Here is a 19,232-nt window from a genome sequence, read left to right on the forward strand (position 1 = left end):
TTAGTTCCCTTGAAGCCAAGCATCGTTGTCAGGTTGTAGTGACCAGGATTTGTTGAAGCAGTCCACATTCCAACTATCTTCACCCTTCAAGTTCCAGTGCTTGGCAAAGAGCAGCTCACTACAAATGCAGGATTAAATTAACTTTCCTTGACTAACTTTACTTTTCTAGATCAAAGAGTCCCATGTTCACAGTCCTCACATCCAGACACACATCATATTTGTCATGCTAAACCAGCCAGTCCTGGATCACAAGTTTAAACATGAGAGGAAGGAGTGAACAAAGAAGGGTGTCTCTCATAAACTGGCCCTCACCTTCAGGAGGAACAATTTCTGCAGAAAAGTAGTTATTGATGACATTTACTTGTCCTTCCTGCTGGTGGGTAAACACAATGGAAACACACAATCCACTTCTGACATGACTCTCATTTCTATGTGAGCTAAAGTAAAAAAATAAGCAAACAATAAGGGGTCATTTCCCCCACTGGAATAGCAAACCACTATATTTCTCAAAAGAGAAAGGAAGGCCCAAAGACAAAATCTTCATGCTGCTTAAGGACAACAGGGTGATAGGGCTGCCTGGGTGGCTCAATCAGTTAAGCATACAACTCTTGATATGGGCTCAGACTGTTGTTGTCTCACAGTCATGAGATCAAGCCCCACGCTGAGATCTGCACTGAGCATGGAGCCTGCTTGGGATTCTCTTTCTTCCTCTCTCTCTCTCTCTCTCGCCCTTACCCACCCCACTCCCCATCTCAAAATAAACTTCTTTTAAAAAAGGACACAAGGGTGATATAGAAGAATTCATTCTTTCAGTCATTACCAAATATTTATTGAACGCCTGCTATGAGCTAAGTACGGTGCCGACCCTTGAAGATCCAGATGCGAGCAAGACTGAGATCAAAATCCCTATTCTTTCAGAGTAGACATGGTAGCATGGAAAAAAATAACATGAGTAAAACATATGCTATGAGACAGTAAGTACTAAGGAGCAAAATAATGCAGGGAAAAGGATTTGACAGATATAGGAGGGAAAAAAACTTTTCTCAGATGGTGGCCAGGGAAGGCCTTTTTGAGAAGGTCCCATCCTTCTTTTTTGGAGTAATTTTTAAAAAAAAAAAAATTTTTTTATGTTTATTTGAGAGACAGCGAGCGAGCGCATGAGCTGGGTAGTGGCAGAGAGAGAGGGAGACACAGAATCTAAAGCAGTCTCTAGGGTTCCGAGCTGTCAGCACAGAGCCTGACGCGGGGCTCAAACTCACGGACCGCAAGATCATGACCTGAGCTGAAGTTGGATGCTTAACTGACTTAGCCACCAAGGTACCCCTTGATTAATATTAGATTTACAGAAAACTTAAAATGATAGTAGAGTTCCAAGAATTCCTGCACAACTTTAACCCAGTTTCAGTTCCCCTAATATTACCATCTTATACTACTGTAGCACCTGTGTCAATATTAAGAAACCAACATTGGTACGTTAATAGTAGCTAAACCTGAGGCTCTTCATGTTTCACCAGGTTTTCCATTAATTTCCTCTTTCTGTTCCAGCATACAAATCAGAATACAAGAAAGAAAGAAAGAAAGAAAGAAAGAGAGAGAGAGAGAGAGAGAGAGAGAGAGAGAAAGAAAGAGAGAGAGAGAAAGAAAGAAAGAAAGAAAGAAAGAAAGAAAGAAAGAAAGAAAGAAAGAAAGAAAGGAATTTTAAGTCAGAATACCACAGTGTTTTTAGGTGTCATGTCTTCTCTGATAGTTTCTCCGTCTTTTCTTATCATTTCCACAACAGTTTGAGGAGGGGAAGTACTGATCAGACACTTTACAGAATGTCCCTCAATTTAAATTTGTTTGATGTTTTCCTCATGATTAGACTGGGGTTATTGGTTTTGAGGAAGAATACCACAGCTAAAGAGTCCTTGTTCTCACATCTTATCAGGAGGGTCCATCATATCCACCTGACAGCATTGGGGATATCCCTTTGATGACAAGTAATACTGACCAGGTTTCTCCACTGTAAAGTTACTATTTTTCCCTTTCCATAATCTGTTCTTTACAAATAAGTCCCTAAATTCAGACCACACTCAAAAGGTTTAAGCATCACCTCCTGGAGGGGAAAGCATCTATATATATTATTGGAATTCTTCTTTAACAAAGACTTATCTTTCCTCTCCTATTTATTCATTCAATCATTTGTATGAGTTCAGATTTACATATATTTATTTTATACTTCGGGCTATAATCTAGTACATTACATTGCTTAAATCATTCTAGATTTGGCTGTTGAAAGGGAAGTTCATATCTGAAAAAAGACCTAAGAAGAGTAAGCAAGCTAGTCACAAACCTGTCAAGGTGAAGAGTATTCTATGTCCCAAGGTGCAATGGGCCTGATGCATTCAGGGAACATGAGGGAGGCCAAGGTGGCTAGAGGAGAGGAAACACAAGGGAGAGTAGCAGGAGATAAAACAACAGAGGAAATGGTGAGCCACATCACAGGGACATGGAGGCCACGGGAAGGAATTTGACTCTTACTTTATGTGAGAAGGAAGGCCAACAGGTATTTTTGAGCACAGAAAGACATGACAAAAGAATCACTCTAGCTGCTGTGTGAGAACTGACTGTAGGAAATAAGGGCAGAAGGACGAAGTCCAGTTCAGAGCCTACTACAATAATCCGGGCAAGAAATAATGGTGGTAGGAGGAGTAATGAGACATGGTCAGATTTTGGATACATTTTGCAGACAGAGCTGTAGGATGTGCTGTCAGACAGAATGTGGGTATAAGTGGGCGCCTGGCTGGCTCAGTTGGTGGAGCCTGTGACTCTTGAACTTGGGGTTGTGATTTCGATCCCCAAGTTGGGTGTAGAGATTACTTAAAAGTAAAATTAAAAAAAAAAAAAAAAAAAAAAAAGAATGTACGTGTGAGAGAAAGGAGTCATGAATGGCTAAGAGGATTTTGGCCTGAATAAATCAAAGGACAGAATTGTCATTAACTGAAGTAGAGAAGGTTATATGAGCTCAGTTTTAAACTTGTTCAGGTTGAGCCTATTAAACATCCATGTATAGATGTCTAGCAAGCAGATGGATAAAGGAGTATGGACTTCAGAGAAGTATGGGCTGGAGATTTTTAAAAATCTGGCAGATTTAAAAAATCAGCCCACACATGAAATTTAAAGGCACTAGGCTAGATGCAATCACCCAAGGCATTAGTGTAGATAAAGAAGAGTGGAGGTCCAAGGACTGAGCCTGGGGGCCCTCTGGCACTGAGAGCCATCAAGACCTTCTTACCTGTCCTTTAATCAGAGACAATTTTACCAAATTGTTTCCATCCACTGTGTACCAAATACTGATTTGGAGCCCAACATGCTCAAGGTCTCTCAATATGCTGCCTTAATCCCCACTTGCCTCTCTGCAATTCCCCACCCCTAGTCTGCTCTGTACTGCTGTGCAACTTGTATCCATCATTCATTATTGCCACCATCTCTTTGCAAGCTGTTCTTCTCATGTGGAAAATCCTTTCCACTCTACCTCATCAAATGCCAGCTCTTTTTCAAGCCCCAACTAGTGCCCTATCTTCTCTCTGAACTTTATCTAACTACTCTGACTCATAATGAATTACCTTCTTCTCCAAAGCAGCCAATCTTTATAATACTTGCTGTCTGCATGACTAGATATTTATCCCTTATTGACCTGTGTGGCTAGTTAACTTTACCTATAAAAAGCTCTTATTTATATGTACCGTAGCTTCCTTTAAGGAGAACAGCACCTCAGCCTTTTCTGTTCCCCAGCAGTTGCTTAGGACAAGTACGTACCATTCAGCAAATGCTCAGTAAGTATGTATGAGATGTTTCATGTCAATTCCATTATCCATTCATTCAGTAAGCTCCTTGAAGCAGAGGCCTGTTTTTTATCTCTGCCTCATCTGGCACTGGGCGGGACACAGGTGGACAGGCATTCAGTATCTGCTTACCATCAAAGAGGTTGATGACAATGTCCCCGTCCCCTGGGATTCTACAGTCCTGGCACAAAACAGTAAGAACATGTGTTCTGTACTTGCTGCCCTGTCTTCCCTGAAGCCAGTGATTTCCTGGTCAAGAGAGAAGTACCCAGGGACCACAGGGAGAGGAAATCCCATGGAATCTGATATGTGATACATAATAGGGATGAAAGATACTCAAAAACCTGGTACAATCTTAACAGCCCAGACAAGAGGCTATCTCAGCTGAGATGCTGGGCAAAAGAATCAGAAAAGATGAGCACTTTGACTTTAGTGAATCTCTTCTAAGAACACAGAAGGCACATAAAAATATACACAAGGTGTTCATTGTAGAATTACTTGTAGCAACGAAAAACTGTAAACCACCTAAATGTATAACAATAAGAATCAATTAAGCATAATCTGGTATATTCACACGATTGATAAAGATCAGCACCTGGATAATGTTTACTGTGTGCCTGATTATGTGCTAGAGGTTCTGCATTTCAAAACTCCATAAAATCTATCTCCCAATTTCTAAATGGAAAGTATCAGCCTCAAAAACTAGGTATAGGACAACACTTTTGTAAAAACAACTGGAAGAACACAAGCCATACTGTTACCTTTACATCTGGATAGTGGAATATGGGTGGTATTGTTGTTGTTTCCCTTTGTGCTTTTCTGTGTTTTCCAAGTTTTCTGCTTTGAAAACATATTACTTTGTCAGCAGGCAAAAAGAAAAAAAAATCTATTTTAAAAACAAACATGTAAGAGCCAAATTCTCAACTCTCTAAACATATGACTGCTGGAAGGCTCCTACTTCTGATCTAAAATGTAAGAATCAGAGCTCAAATCCTCCCCACATCCCCCTCACCCCCCACCCACATACCCAAAGACAGATAAAACCCAGTGAAACTGTAAGACTAACAGCTTCTTGAAGAAAAGATCCTGTTTGGTTAATCTTTGGTTTCCTACCCTGGAGTTCTCAGCACCCTGTAAGACATATATTTGGGTGCTCTGTAAACATGAAAGGGAAGGAGGAAGTGTGGTAAACTTACAAGGCACAAATGTCACTAATGCAGTGACATCACTCTTACCCCCATGCTACCTCCTCCACTCCATCCATCCCAGGTCTGGTCCGTTACTCTGCTATCTCTAGACATTGCTCAGGCTGCCCAAGGAGCTCTTGAACAGACAAACTACTGACTCTTTGCACCACAGTATTCATCTTTTGTGGGATTTTTTTTCCCTTTCCTTTCTTAAAAGGTGATCTTGCCTTTCAGCTAGTACAATGCTCCACACTGAACCAGCATGCCAGTCAGTCTGCAGAGAATCATTGAGAGAATGAATTTGAATAATAAAAGGCAGAACAAGGCAATACCTTGGAGACACAATTGGTGTAGTACCTTCAATTTAGAACCTCATTTCAGTGGCTAATGCAGTAGTTGGAGACATTAGCCTAATTTTTGCCAGGAGAGTCCAGCAACACAGCAGTACTAAACATGGGCACAGAGGACCCTGTTCATTTCAAAGACAGAGTACGGAGAATGAAATTAGCAGCTCTGCACTTCTGGTGCAGAGGAAAGCAAATCCTTGCTCCCTTCCCCCAATTCATCACCAATCATGTTTAAGATGAAAAAACACAGGAATATGGGGGATGGGGGTCAGCACTAGCACTAAGTTCAAGGGAAATCAAGACCCCTGAAGAGGCCTCCATGGGATACTTAAGGACTATGGGAAAGTTAATTTCAAAGGACATCCACTAAGCACAGCCCTACAACACATCTTGTCATTGCTAAGCCCTATCCCAGGCTGTAGGCCTGGAAAGACTCCAGAACTTGCCATCAGGTCAGTTCTGAGGCCAGAAATGGAAAGGAAAGCCCACAAAAATCAGACTGGAAGGGAGCAGTTCAGCTCATCTACCAAGAGTCAGGGGATGAGGAAGTTGTTCCTTCCACAAAAACTTCATACTGGCTCAACTAAAAAAGAAACCACACCTGGGGAACCTGGGTGGCTCAGTAAGTTAAGTGGCCGACTTTGGCTCAGGTCATGATCTCACAGCTCGTGAGTTCAAGCCCCGCATGGGGCTATCAGCTCAGAGCCTGCTTCGGATCCTCTGTCTCCCTCTCTCTCTGCCCTTCCCCCCTCGTACTCACTCAGGCGCACTCTCTCTCTCAGAAAGAAATAAGCATTTAAAAGAAGAAGAAGAAGAAACCGCATCTGATGTGGTCCAGACTTCTCTCCCCATGTGGCCAGTCTCCTTGCTGCAGGAGCCAAGCCACCAAAGACCCTTTGCTTTCCAGTAAAGAGGGGAACAGGAGCCTCAGAGGTAGCCACGCTATCCTATCCCCAGGGAGCAGTCTCTGAGGCGCTCACCCCTCCCTCCTAGATGTGCGAACAGTGGGCCAGGCATGGGTCATCGGGCTGCTGGGCCAAGTAAGTCCTGTTCTAACAGGTAGGTAAGCCAGCAGCAATCTCTCTCTCTCTCTAGCTTCCCTACACATTTCTCATTGTCTCTGGTCCCCCAAAGTTTATTTTGCTCTCTACTCTGTTATCTTAGACTCTTCTGACTTACCTAGGGATGGGTAAGAAGACAGTATTTTACCAAGTCTTCATAGCCAAGCATTTTCTAAAACCAAATACTTTTTCCCCCCACTCCTCTCCCCCACCAGAGGGCAAAGGAGGGCCCAATGTCACCAGTAACTCACTCTCAACAGCATCATGGCCTCACCAGCACTAACCTGGAGGCCTCAATAACGTTAAGAGGTCAACACTGTAATCACAGGCACATAGACACCTGTATATCCAGTCATGTGACTAGAGGAATGGGACTGCCAATCTTTTTATTCGAATAAATTCCCAGGTGGGCTCTGGTCCTGAAGGCCAGGGCACACTGCTATGCTCTTAACACAGTGGTAGATAAATAAGCACTACAACACCTCAGGGCTTGAACTTTATAGGTCTCTCTAGGTGAAAGACTGTCTCCTGTACCTCACAGATACTGCCATATAGGAAAAGCAGGGGTTGCTTGGGAGGAAAAGTGGAAGACATGAAAAGCTAGACACCCCAGACTCCACCCAAGACGCATACGCAGTAAGGGGAGCAGTGCAAGGATAGGAAGGCAGGACATGTTCTCCATACACAGGACCTGCCTGCCAAAACTTAGTGGATGGCAAGAATCCTAGATCTGTGGGCGAGGATTGAGTCATGTTATAAATCTCCTTTCTCTAAGCAGCATGTGCAAAAACTCCTCCATCTCAGGAAGGGAAGGTGGGGGGGGGGCAATATGTGGGGAAGGTGGTGGTCTGCAATTAGCAGCACAGATTTCATTCTAATACTAGAGCAGCCTCCTCAAATTATAACAGGTCTGTTCTGGAAAAGACGAGGAAAGAGAGCCTGGCTTCGGATAGAGTCAAAATACCATTTCGATGAAACTGTATCACTGCAGTGTTGACAATTTCCTTGTAAAAAGCAAATCTCCCTATAAATGTAAATCAATCCCTCATTGCATTTTTAGAAATCTATTCCCTCCCCCCCCCAAAAAAAAATCAGCTATTACCAGAAACTCTAAATGAGATATACTAGAAGCTGAGCTCCAGAATAATTAGGGGACATTCTGAATGGTGCCCCGAGGCAGACCATACAAGAAAAGGGTAGACAGGAATAATACACACTTAGAAAGCTCAGTTAGGGAAAAGGCTGTGCATAATGCATGCAGGTCCCGGAGCGCAGACACTCCCTCCCAGCGGCCTGCTCAGAAGCAGGCTGTGAGCCACGACACTGGCAGATGGCTGCCCCAGTGGCAATTGTGCATGCTCCAGTGGCCACCTCCTCCCGTCCACCCTTGAGCACAGGCTTATGATCCCATGAGGGGTGGGGAGTACCGGCAAACATTACCCCCAAAGAATAGTGCCTTTCCCTAGGGAAGGTAAACATTTCCATCAGAAGGCAGAAGCAATTTCTCTCTGCAGGAAAAAGGAGCCACAAACATAAAGTTGCTCATTCAAAAGAGACAGATGATCTCTGCAAGCCGAGCAGTGCCAAACCTTCTATAAAGGGTTTGCACATCCATCAGCACAAGTGGTTGTGTGGGGGAAGGGGAGCAGGAGTGTGGTAGGCCCACTCAGGGTGTAGGACTCTCTGGCCTCAGGTCACTTGTTATTTGACTTGAACAGAGACGCCAGGGGAGCAGATGCCAGTAATCTTTCCACAGGGGTTCTAGCCTGAGCAAAGGTTCAACATAGGTTTGATTTGGAACACAGATGCTGTCCTTCTCTTCCAATTGCTTCCCAGTGCTCCCAATCCATCTCCATAGTCTGTCCACTTCGAGCCTCTATACTTCAAGCCTTCAGGGGTGGCTTACTGTTGAATTTTGAGCCAGACATGTCTCCCTCCCACCACCAACCCCCACCTTTTTTTTAGTCACGTGTGACTAAAACAGAAGTGACAGTTCACTAGTCTTATGCCTAAAACAACCTATAGAGAAATATGGTTTATGAACTCCCCCGTAATACAATACATAATTCAAAGCCCAGCCATTTGTCACACTATTGAGTAATCCACACATATCCCAAGGGTCTGACAATAAAATTTGTAAATCAATAGCAAAAAGCAGTACACCTTAGCCACTGAGTTAAAATATAAAGAACATTTTTTAGCACTGACTTTAACTTAGAAAATGCGAACTTCCAAGGGTAAATATTTGTCAATGAGTTGTCGCCAGAATGTAAGACTTTATACTTTCTAGACCACCCCCCCGCTGCGACAGCTGACTTCAATGCACAAATAAAAAACCCCAACACTCGCATTTTCCCAATTATAATAATGGCTTTCTTCTACAACCCCTGCTATTAGCATGACAGAGATGACCATATCAGTCATAAGAAAAGCACATGTACCTTCTGTGCCCAGGAGGAGCAAGCAAAACACCTGCTTTGTGCAAGAGCAAGGCACTTATAACAGGAAACAAAATAAAAAATTATTGCGGAGCTGGTCTGAACTTATTTTTCTTTCTTCTGGATGATCAAACAGTGAGTGTGAGCGTAGGGGTAGGCATTGCGATCTGCAAACATATTGCCATAGTGATTGGTGCTTAGATAGAGAGATAAAACAGGCAGAACTTCATTTATATTCCAAGGAACAGAGACAAGTGCCCTAATCATTCAGCTCTGCAGAGACTCCTAATGCCAAATGACTGGACCCCTCCCCAGTCCCTCTGTAACACCATGCAGGATCAGATGTAGGGTGTGTGTCTGCATTGCTGACCAATTATCAGCCTACAGCAGACCTCCCCTCAGGATGCAGCAGGTACACAGGGGCTAAAGAGGCAGGCGTTGGGGCCCCTCAGTAAGAGCTCTCCTGACATGGGTTGGGAGACAGAGTCACATGTGATCTGCTATTCATGGCTCTACCCTGGTCAGTTTCTCTTTGACCTAACAGGTCACTTGGACATTAACTTACTTGGTTTTATTTTATTTTGAAATAATTTTAATCTTAGAGAAAAGTTGCAAAAAAAATTACAGTTCCCATACACCCTTCACCCAGCTTCCCCTGATATTACCATCTTCCATAACCATAAAACAATGATCAGAACTAAGAAATTAACAGGAGTGCAATAGTACTAACTAGAGACTTTATTCAGGCTATACCAATTTTTCCCCTAATGTCCTTTTTTCTGTTCCAGAAGCTAATCCAGAATATTACATTGCACCTACCTGTCATGTGTCCTACAATCTGTGACAGCTCCTCAGTTCTTTCTTGGTCTTTCTTCACCTGGACATACTTGAAGAGTCGGCCATTTTTTAGATCAGACCTCAATTTGGGTTTGTCTGATGTCCACTCATGTTTAAACAAGAGAAAGTAATGAACACTTCATATGCTCACTTTATGTACTATTTAAGACAACCTTCTGAAGCAGGTATTATTACTATCCCTATTTTACAGATGATATTTCATTAAACCTTAGTAAATTTAAGTAGCTTGCCCAAGATTACCGAGCTATAAAAGGCAGAGCTGAGATGTGAGCCCAGGGAGACGGACTCTGCAACACTCTACTGCCTGCTATACTCAAGGCACTACAACAACAACTAGATGCCCAGATACACCATGGACACTGTCCGCTGGCCATTCCCTCTCTGAAGGAAATTACTCTGAAGAAAAGGCACTCTAGCTTTTGTCTTTTTTCCAAAGGAGACATACAACTCCACTTTAATTTCTAAGTTCTGCTCAAACAACCAGAAATGTCTTTCTCTTGACAAGAAGCACCTCCCTGCCTAGGGAAAAGAAGAGGCCACTGTTCTCCTGAAACTTCTCTGTGGAATAGCACCAGGCAGGGAGGAAATATATGTGCATGAAGGTGTACTCAATTCCCCTTTCCAAGGGCCCCTCCAAGCATATGGAGACACTGCAGTCACAGAATTAAAAACAAAACAAAACCCGACTATTGAGATTGCTTTTCCATGTCACACCCAGAAATGTCCAATACAACCTGGCACTTCCTCTTTCAAATGAGGCTCTTCCGGAAAGTTGAGGCACAACCCATTCATGTAGCACAGCAGGTTGGGGGAGTTGTCAAGGGACAGGGCTATGATGGGAGACAGGATGGGAAGAATTCCAGCTGCACTCCAGGATTTGTTTTTAATGCTTATAACTTTAGATCCTTCAGTTTCACAGACTTGATTTTTCCCAAATAGCCTTTCTGGCAATGCTAATATGTTTTTCCTCTCATTCTGACTGATCAGCGAAATACATGGCTGGAAGGATTGCCTTGGAAGTAATTTCTTTGATGCTGGCAAAACTCAGAAAATATTCCCCCAGCTACACACCCTCACATCTATCCATCCCTGCCACCTGCCACTCAGCTGCAGGTAGAGGCCATTACAGTAAAGAAGGAAAGGAGGCAGAGAGAGCAGGCATCAAGGGAAGGTGGAAGGGAGAAGGACTCAGAGTCTGAAAATGAGAGAGGGAGAGAAAAAGAGAGACCATTTTGTTCAAAGCGAGTCACTACAGAGCTAAGACTTTCACTTACATGCATAAGCAGGGTTAGATGATGCCAGCAAATAGGTGCAAAGAGCCTTCCTTTGATCTATCTATCCCTTACTTCTCCCACTGCCCTTCAACTCCCAAAGTGCTCCTGCCAACATCATCACTAAGATGGACTTGTGTAAGTCAGATATTTCATCTGGCTGCCCCTATTACTGCCAGCTTTATGCAAGAGCCCCTCCCTTTTGAGTTCTATACATAACTCCAAACTATCTTCAGCTAGGTATTCTGATCAAATACTAGAAGTTGAAATGTTAATGGCCTTCAGGGAACAATTCCTCCAGCATCTCCATCTGCAATCTAACCCAGAGAGAATCTAAAATCAGACTGCATACAGGGCTATTTAATCCACCATGTTTAGGGACATCTGGATCTACCCCTAAAATCCATAAGATTTAATCTAAGAAACAAAGCTTGAATAAATCTTTATTCTCTTGAATAATTTCCCCCTCTCAATGTCAACAGCCTCTAAAATTCACATTACTTTGTTCCCACATAGACCTCAAATACCATTGCTTTCAAACAATGATCCTACAGATTGAAATCCTGGGGAAAGCAATGGAATTTGGAACCCTTCACTAATGGAGCATGGGCCACCAAACAAGATCAAGAGAAGAGGTAACCACTCTGTTATGCATCACCTTGAGATCTCCCTTAAATAATGTATACAAAGCACCAGGCACAATGGAGTTTCTCCAAAAAAATGTTAGTTTTCTTCCCCTTTCCAAAAGCTACACTAGAGTTCTCAGGTCCGATTCTGCCTCAGTCATTCTTGGCCATGATAGACTAGACAACCTCCTCACCCTCTGTCCAAAAGCCTGACTTGGCAAAACTGGGATGACAGAATGGAGATTAACAAGATGCATGTAGAGAGCTGCTGGGATAAGGGGCGGTGGGGGGATAGAGGCAGTTCCCTTCCCCAGGCAAAAAAAAAAAAAAAAAAAAAAAAATTTAACAAATATACCCTATTACTATTCCATAAAAACTCACCTCTGCCCAGATAAGCTAATTATGTCTACAGGTAATCAAACCTGAAAACTTTTAATCCAAAGAAATGGTTCTTTCCTTTCAAATAACTGTTTATACAACCCAAAAGCAGACTATTCTGTAATTAAATAAATTAAAATACAACTCAATCTTTGCCCAAATCAAAATCCCATAATAAAATATTATGGGAAATAAGGCAAGACCAACAACCTATTAATTGATTAACAGTAACAAAACAAAACCCCCAAAGGAACAGAAATACAATCAGCCTGATTAGAGCACAGGACCAAAAGGCTCAGAGCCCCCTGCACACTAGCTTTGCTTCATTCAGGTTCTTTTCAGGCCTACCTAAGACAATCAGTGGCTAGTACGGTACCACTCCAACTGACTCTGGACATTGTCAGAGACCTGTAAAAGTCTTGATATTATCTGTCTCAGAGAATGTTGGAGCAAGTTCCTAGGAGCTTCTGACAAAGCTCTCTAGTTGGCCCCAAAGGCCAGCAGAACAAGGTCTCCTTACTAACCCCAAAAACAATACAATAGTCCCCTTAATGATGTACCCATCAGGTCTCACAGTCCAGCTAACCACTGTTTAGGGCTCAGACTGCTCTAGAAAGTCACCAAATCCACTGATCCTGGGCCCCTACAAATGCAGGCTAGGCTGTCAAATGCTAACTGGGCCCTTGCCCTTCTTGACGCTGAAAATTGCTTGGTTCTGACTTCTTGCCTAAGCACCATCCTCACAGAGGTTCTTCCTCATTGCTCCATTCTCTCAAGCAGCCAAATGAGTCTTTCTCTTGCATCATCCAAGGTAGAAGCCCCACTCTCAGCCTGGCTCAGAAAACTTGGAAGACATAGAAGAAATGTTACCTCAGTTTCTCTCTACACCTTTCCCATTTACCCTTGTTTTTTCCTAACTTCTGCTTCTAATTTCCAAGGCTCATCATATTCACCAGGCCAAGACTTTCCATCTGCCACCTAAACAATTTTGATTTGCTCTCTGGGATTTCAAATCTCTATCAACATTGATTCCTTTTTCTTCTGCCTTCCAACATACACAAAAGCTCTCTCTACTCAGCTTTAATGACCATGCCTCTGGGAAAGAAGTCTTTCCTTCAGGTCCCTTCCTCTATGATCTTATCTACCTCTATTCCTGTCTGGGAGTCCTCCTACACCATAAGCCCTGGCAGGCATTCAGTGCCCACCATGTTATCTCCACTATCAAGCACTCTATCTTGAACATCACTGGACATACAACAAATATTACATGAAATAGACAAGCTTTTTGATGTCATTGTCTCTGAAATTACTGTTTTAGTTCTCTTCTTTCACTTATTCTCTAACACCTCAAACCTAGGAATTTCTATCATCTTTCTTCATTTCCTCATCTTCCGTTTATAGCACAGCCCCTGACTGGACCCAACTATACACTTATAGTTTACACTTGCTTACATCTTTAGTTCTACTGCTTTGCTAGCTCTCCTCCTCATCTCTTCTCCCACCCTCCCTCCCACCGCCCTCTATCTCTAACAGAGGGGACAACGCCCACCACAACCATCCCATTATTCCCTATACATCCTTCCTCTCCACCCAGGGAGATGTACTCCCACTCTGAGGTCTCTGTTCCTGTCATCCCCTCCCCCTCCACTAATGCTTCCTACCTGTCCCCTTCTCTACCTCATTTCTACCTCCTCTGAAGTTACCAATCAATCCCTACCTCCAGTGCTATGCCAAAAACAGGAAGGGAACAGGTTCTGGAAAAGGGCCTCTCGTTCCAGCTCCAGGCAACCCATGAGAGCTAATTCCAGCCTTGGTTAGTCCCAACGTTGGAGACAGCCTAGATAGTCTTAGCCAGCAAGGTGAGGCCAATATGAGAGAAATAAGGGAAGTCAGAGGTACACAGGACTGTCTGAACTAAAGCCAAGCCCTGGGCATGAGGGCTGGGACTGGCTTTGGCAGCTGGTTTTCCATTATCCTTACTCCCATCTAAGTTTTTCATTTCAGCCAGTTTGGGTATCCCGATCTCTGAGTGCTGAGGCTGTGCTGTTATGGTAAGTAGACTTTATTAAACCTCAGAGAGAACAGGTAGATGGAGGAAGCAGAGAAAGGGGAGGATAAGGACCTAGGTTGAGCATTAAGCATACAAATGCTCATTAGAAAGCGAATGGCCAACAGCTGCTCTCTATCACCACTCAAGTACAGAGATTGCAAACTGGACCCTGGCCTACCCCATCCTGGTAATGGAAGGCCAAAGCCTAGGCAGAGAAACTCTGGTGTCCCTGCAGAGCTCAGCCAGCTAGCCTCAAAGTGGTCTCAGCCTTGGGAGTGACTGCCATGAAGGTCACAGGCTTTTCTGTGCTGCCTTCCACCTGTTCCCTCAGGTGTGAGATTTGGCTGCTGAGGGGCAGTGATGAGGCATCTTAAAACTGCCCAAATGGGAAATGAGGGTTCTCTGAAATGAAGAGATCTAAACTGTATTCATGCAACCTTCTGGTGCCTTCATGTATTCCGGCCCACCATCCACCATCCTTTTCTCTCCTACTACAAGGTAATTTGGAGACTCAGAAATTGTTCCTACAGGCCTCAAGAGGTCTGGCATCCTGTTATGCCCCAAGCAATTCCCCTGACAAATTCTTATTACCAAGGTGCAAAAGAGATACTCAGAGCAGAGAATGACTAACAAGGGCTCAGGAGTGGCTGTAGTGAGGGAGATGGACCAGAAGTACAGGTAGAAGAACAAATAAACTTCTCAAGGAATCCCCAGAAGCCTTGAAAAGTTTTAACGTGGGGAGGTGGGGGGGAACGGCACTGTGCGGAATGAAGTAGCACCAAAAAGAAGCTCTGTTGAACATCTCAACCTGAAAAGTTGCTAGAGATAACAACCTGTGTTCAAGAAAGCATAAAGACTACCCCACTACCCTGTTTCCTCTATCCAGCCCCTGTTCTACCTTTCCAGCACTGCACTTGAACCAGGGAAAGATCAACAGAGGCCCATTGCTATATACTTCCCTTCTCAAGAAGTCCTACTGCACCACTCTGATGCGACACAGGAGTTTAGGTATAAAGAGCCCTTAACTAATACTCCCAGTCACACAGTGCTCATGGGCCTAGAAGTGTGTGTGTGTCTCCCTGCATGTGAAGGATGGGACACAAGCCAAGTCATATGCTTGTGGACCGCCCTAGTAGATGAAATGACCCATAAGGAAAATCTCTCCACACTAGGGGAGGAAGAGAGGGTCACGTGCCTCCCAGCCAGAGCTGGTGAGAGGGGTGGCAGAAGCTGGCAGCTTTGCCCTTGAGTCTCACCTCAAGTTGTGGGATAGTAAAAAATATATATATATCCCTGGTTCCTGACAAAGAGCTCCTAAAATGCTTGTAATTTACTGAGTGACAGGATTATGTTTTGTTATTCCTGAATTTATGCTAATGAGATGACTCTTGGGATTGGGGGTTGCAGGGAGAGGAGAAAGCAGTTTTGGGTAACTTTAGGATGGAGGCTGGTCACCAGAAAGACCAAGTCATGATTAAAGAATTGAAACTTTTAGCCGCATCTACTAACCTCCAGGGAGAGGAGGGAGGGTTGGAGACTGAGTTCAACCACCAATGGCCAATGACTTAATCAATCATGTATAGGAAACTCAGCCCCCATAAAAGCCTCTAAAAAACGGTGTCAGAGAGCTTCCAGTCTGGTGAACACGTACAAGTTCTGGGAGGGTAATACGCTCACAGATAGCACAGAGGCTCTGTGCCATCCCCCCCCAAAACCTTACCTTGCCCTATGCATCCCTTCCATTTGGCTGTTCCTGAGTTGTATCTTTTTTTAAAAAGCCAGTAAACCTTGGGAATGCAAGCTAGTGCAGCCACTCTGGAAAACAGTATGGAAATTCCTCAAAAAACTAAAAATAGAACGCCCCTATGACACAGCAATTGCACTACTAGGCATTTATCCACGGGATACAGGTGTGCTGTTTCGAAGGGACACATGCACCCCCATGTTTATAGCAGCACTATCCACAATGGCCAAAGCATGGAAAGAGCCCAAATGTCCATCGAAGGATGAATGGATAAAGAAGATGTGGTACATATATACAATGGACTACTACTCAGCAATCAAAAAGAATGAAATCTTGCCATTTGCAACTACATGGATGGAACTGGAGGGTATTATGCTAAGTGAAATCAGAGGAAGACAAAAATCATATGACTTCACTCATATGAGGACTTTAAGAGACAAAACAGATGAACATAGGGAAGGGAAACAAAAACCATATAAAAATAAGAAGGGGGACAAAACAGAAGAGGCTCATAAATATGGAGAACAAACAGAGGGTTACTAGAGGGGTTGTGGGATGGGGGATGGACTAAATGGGTAAGGGGCATTAAAGAATCTACTCCTGAAATCATTGTTTCACTATATGCTAACTAATTTGGATGTAAATTTTAAAAAATAAAGATAAATTAAAAAGCCAGTAAACCTAAGTGTCTTCCCAAGTTCCTGAGCTATGAGTAGTTCTAGCAAATTATCAAACCTGAGGTGGTGGTTATGGGAATTTCCAATTTATAGCTGGTCAGTCACAAAGACGGGTGGCCTGGAACTGGCAACTAGCACTGGAAGTAGATGCAATGGCACTGAGACCTTTAACTTATGAGACCTAACATTAATTCCAGGTAAATGGGTGTCAGAATGGACTTGAAATGTTGGGACGTGCAGCTGGTGTCTGAGGACTAAAGGATCACACAGTCCTTTCCAAGCTGCAATGGGCCAAAGGCCTCACAGAGACAACCCTACAGAATCACCCAGACCAGAGTCAGGTGCTCCTTCAGACAGATGTCCAGGGCCTGCAGGAAATCAGACTCCTCTCTTAAATACTTGAAACAGAGTAGTTGGTCTACTATAAATGAGGTTTTTAAAATTCAATTCCCTCCTATTGCTCGTGCAGATCTGAAATGATCTGACCAGATGGCTGGTGCTCTATAATTCTTGGATTGCTCTCATCAGTTGTTGATGATTTGGATTTTTTTTTTTTTTTTAACCCCCTCACATGAATGTGTTCCTGCACAGGCTTTCTGCATGCTCCCATTAAGAGGGCTCTTTGTGCTGATGCCAATATTTCTGAGGTTCTAACAGCCTCATCCTAGAAGTCAGCTCGGGTCAATAGTGAGCCCCCAGTTTGAGCTTCCCTGAGCCCACATGAGGCCAACAAAGCAGCACTGGCTCATAGGGAGGACAAGGGAGCCCTTTGCTCAGCCTGCCTTGTCACCTCCACTTCTCCTTCAGGTTCCCAAGGAAAGAAAGGCAGCAAATGTTGTTTGTTTGTTTGTTTGTTTGTTTTTTAATGACAACTATAGTTACTTACTGAGTATTTCCTATGTGCCAGGTCCTGGGTGTAACGTTTTACACATGTTGATCTAGTTTTAGTCTCACTCCATCTCTGGGAAGCAGACAGATGAGGAAACTTAAGTGCAAAGATTCTAACCAATCTGACAAAGAACACAAAGCTCAAAAAGAGAACTTCATGGGGTTGGAGATTTAACATCATAAAATTTGACCACTGTTCCACTCTAATCTCAGGGATACAGAGAAGGCCCTAGCCTCCCCTTACCCTCCTTTGTGCCCTCAGCCTACACAGGACACTTGTACCAGGACATCCCAAATACTCTAGTGCCCTTTTCTGTCTCTGTATTCTCTGTGAGACTGTAAGCTACTAGAAGGTAGGGGTCATGTTTCATTAGCTATTCAGATAGACAGTATGGCACAGGGGTAAGGAGCTCAGGCTTAGGGCCAGACAAAGCTAGTTTTGAATTCTGACTCTACCACTTACTGGTCGTTTGACTAAGTCACTTCTTTTTTTTTATTATTTTATTATTTTTATTTATATTAGAGAGAGAGAGAGAGAGAGAGAGAGAAAGCATGAGTGGGGGAGGGGAAGATAGAGAAGGGTAGAGAGAGAATCCCAAGCAGGCTCTACACTGTCAGTGAAGAGTCCAACACAGGGCTCAAACCCACAAACTATAAGACCAGGACCTGAGCCAAAGTCAGACGCTTAATCAACTAAGCCACCCAGGTACACCTTGACTAAGTCACTTCTGAGACTCAGTTTTGTCTATAAAAATGAGGGTAGTTTTAACACCTGCCCTCAAAGAATGTCTGGCACAATCAACACTCAGTAAATGTGAATTATTATGTGTATCTCTGGCTACGAATATAGTGCCTGGCACAAAGTAGGATCTCAGAAATGGCCAGGGAGCAGACTCCACCACACTTGGCTGTGGCCAGCTTTCTGTGATAAGAAGTACACAGGGGTACTCAGGGGTCCTCAGCCCCAGGACAAATTTCTGAATTGCCTGCCCAGAACCCATAGGACCTGCCAGCTAACAGCTTTCCTCTGCTTGCTTCTGAACAGCTGATGCTGAATCCACACTCAAATGCTTGCTGTGCCTCCATAAGGTGAGACAGATCCCAAAATAAACCAGAAGACAGAGAGAGAGAGAGACAGGAAAATCACTTCCAGGAACAAGCGGCTCACAGTGAGGATGCTGACAGTAGTAACAGAGGCAGGCAGACTTCTGGAGGGTGACCTGCAGTTACTCTAGGGCTCCATGGATGGGGGGCCCAATACCCACCTGACCTGGTGGGAAGGCCCATGAAGTCATGGGTAGGTCTCCTGGTGTACCAGGCCACAGGAGGCAACCTGGAATCTACCTTCATATGAGCCCAGACCACGTATCCCAGTATGCCCTCCGTAGAGGCCTGAGGACCACAGAGCTGAGGTCCTCCCTTCAGAGACCTGAGGGGTAAGAAGTTACTGAACTGGGGGTAATGTCAACAGAAACTAGCCATTTTCTTCAAAGTCCCCAAAAGATACTCCATCATCTTCCCGGGCCACTCCTTGAATTTCAGGCAGGAAAAGCTGTGCTAACCCTTTCCGCTCCCTCATCAAAAATCTCTGTATAAGGAGAGAGGGAGAGCATTTCAGGACCATAGAAGTCTCTCTTCTCACCTTAAGTTCTCTTCCCCCATCAAAGACCAGAGAGGACAGGAAGCCTACATACTCAAGCACCCTTACTGGCATCCAATTCCACAACCAAGTTGAAGGGGTAGCACAAATTTACCATCTAAAATCAGAACTAACTATACTGGGTGATATCTTCATGTCAAGAATCCTCACAACAGGCAGAGCAAGCCATTTCCCCCATGTCACCAAAGGGGAAACTGAAGGGGAGAAGGATTCTGTGACTCGC

General features: G+C 43.9%; 1 protein-coding gene across 12 annotated transcripts in view; it reads right to left on the minus strand.

Moving 5' to 3' along the window:
- Positions 1-19,232, minus strand: part of SIL1 (SIL1 nucleotide exchange factor) — a 288,393-nt gene that overhangs the window by 138,557 nt on the left and 130,604 nt on the right. For 5 of the 12 annotated variants that reach the window (XM_042984965.1, XM_042984974.1, XM_042984933.1 and 2 more), the window contains one exon: positions 9,677-9,790. The exons of 2 other annotated variants lie outside the window; for them this stretch is intronic. In XM_042984965.1, the coding sequence (XP_042840899.1) occupies positions 9,677-9,790 (114 nt within the window). Of the gene's footprint in view, positions 1-9,676; positions 9,801-17,347; positions 17,423-19,232 lie in introns of all 12 variants that reach the window. 5 more of the 12 variants (XM_042984997.1, XM_042984979.1, XM_042984988.1 and 2 more) reach the window with 2 other exon arrangements.

This window comes from Panthera tigris, chromosome A1, assembly GCF_018350195.1.
Source record: "Panthera tigris isolate Pti1 chromosome A1, P.tigris_Pti1_mat1.1, whole genome shotgun sequence".
Lineage (NCBI taxonomy): Eukaryota > Metazoa > Chordata > Mammalia > Carnivora > Felidae > Panthera > Panthera tigris.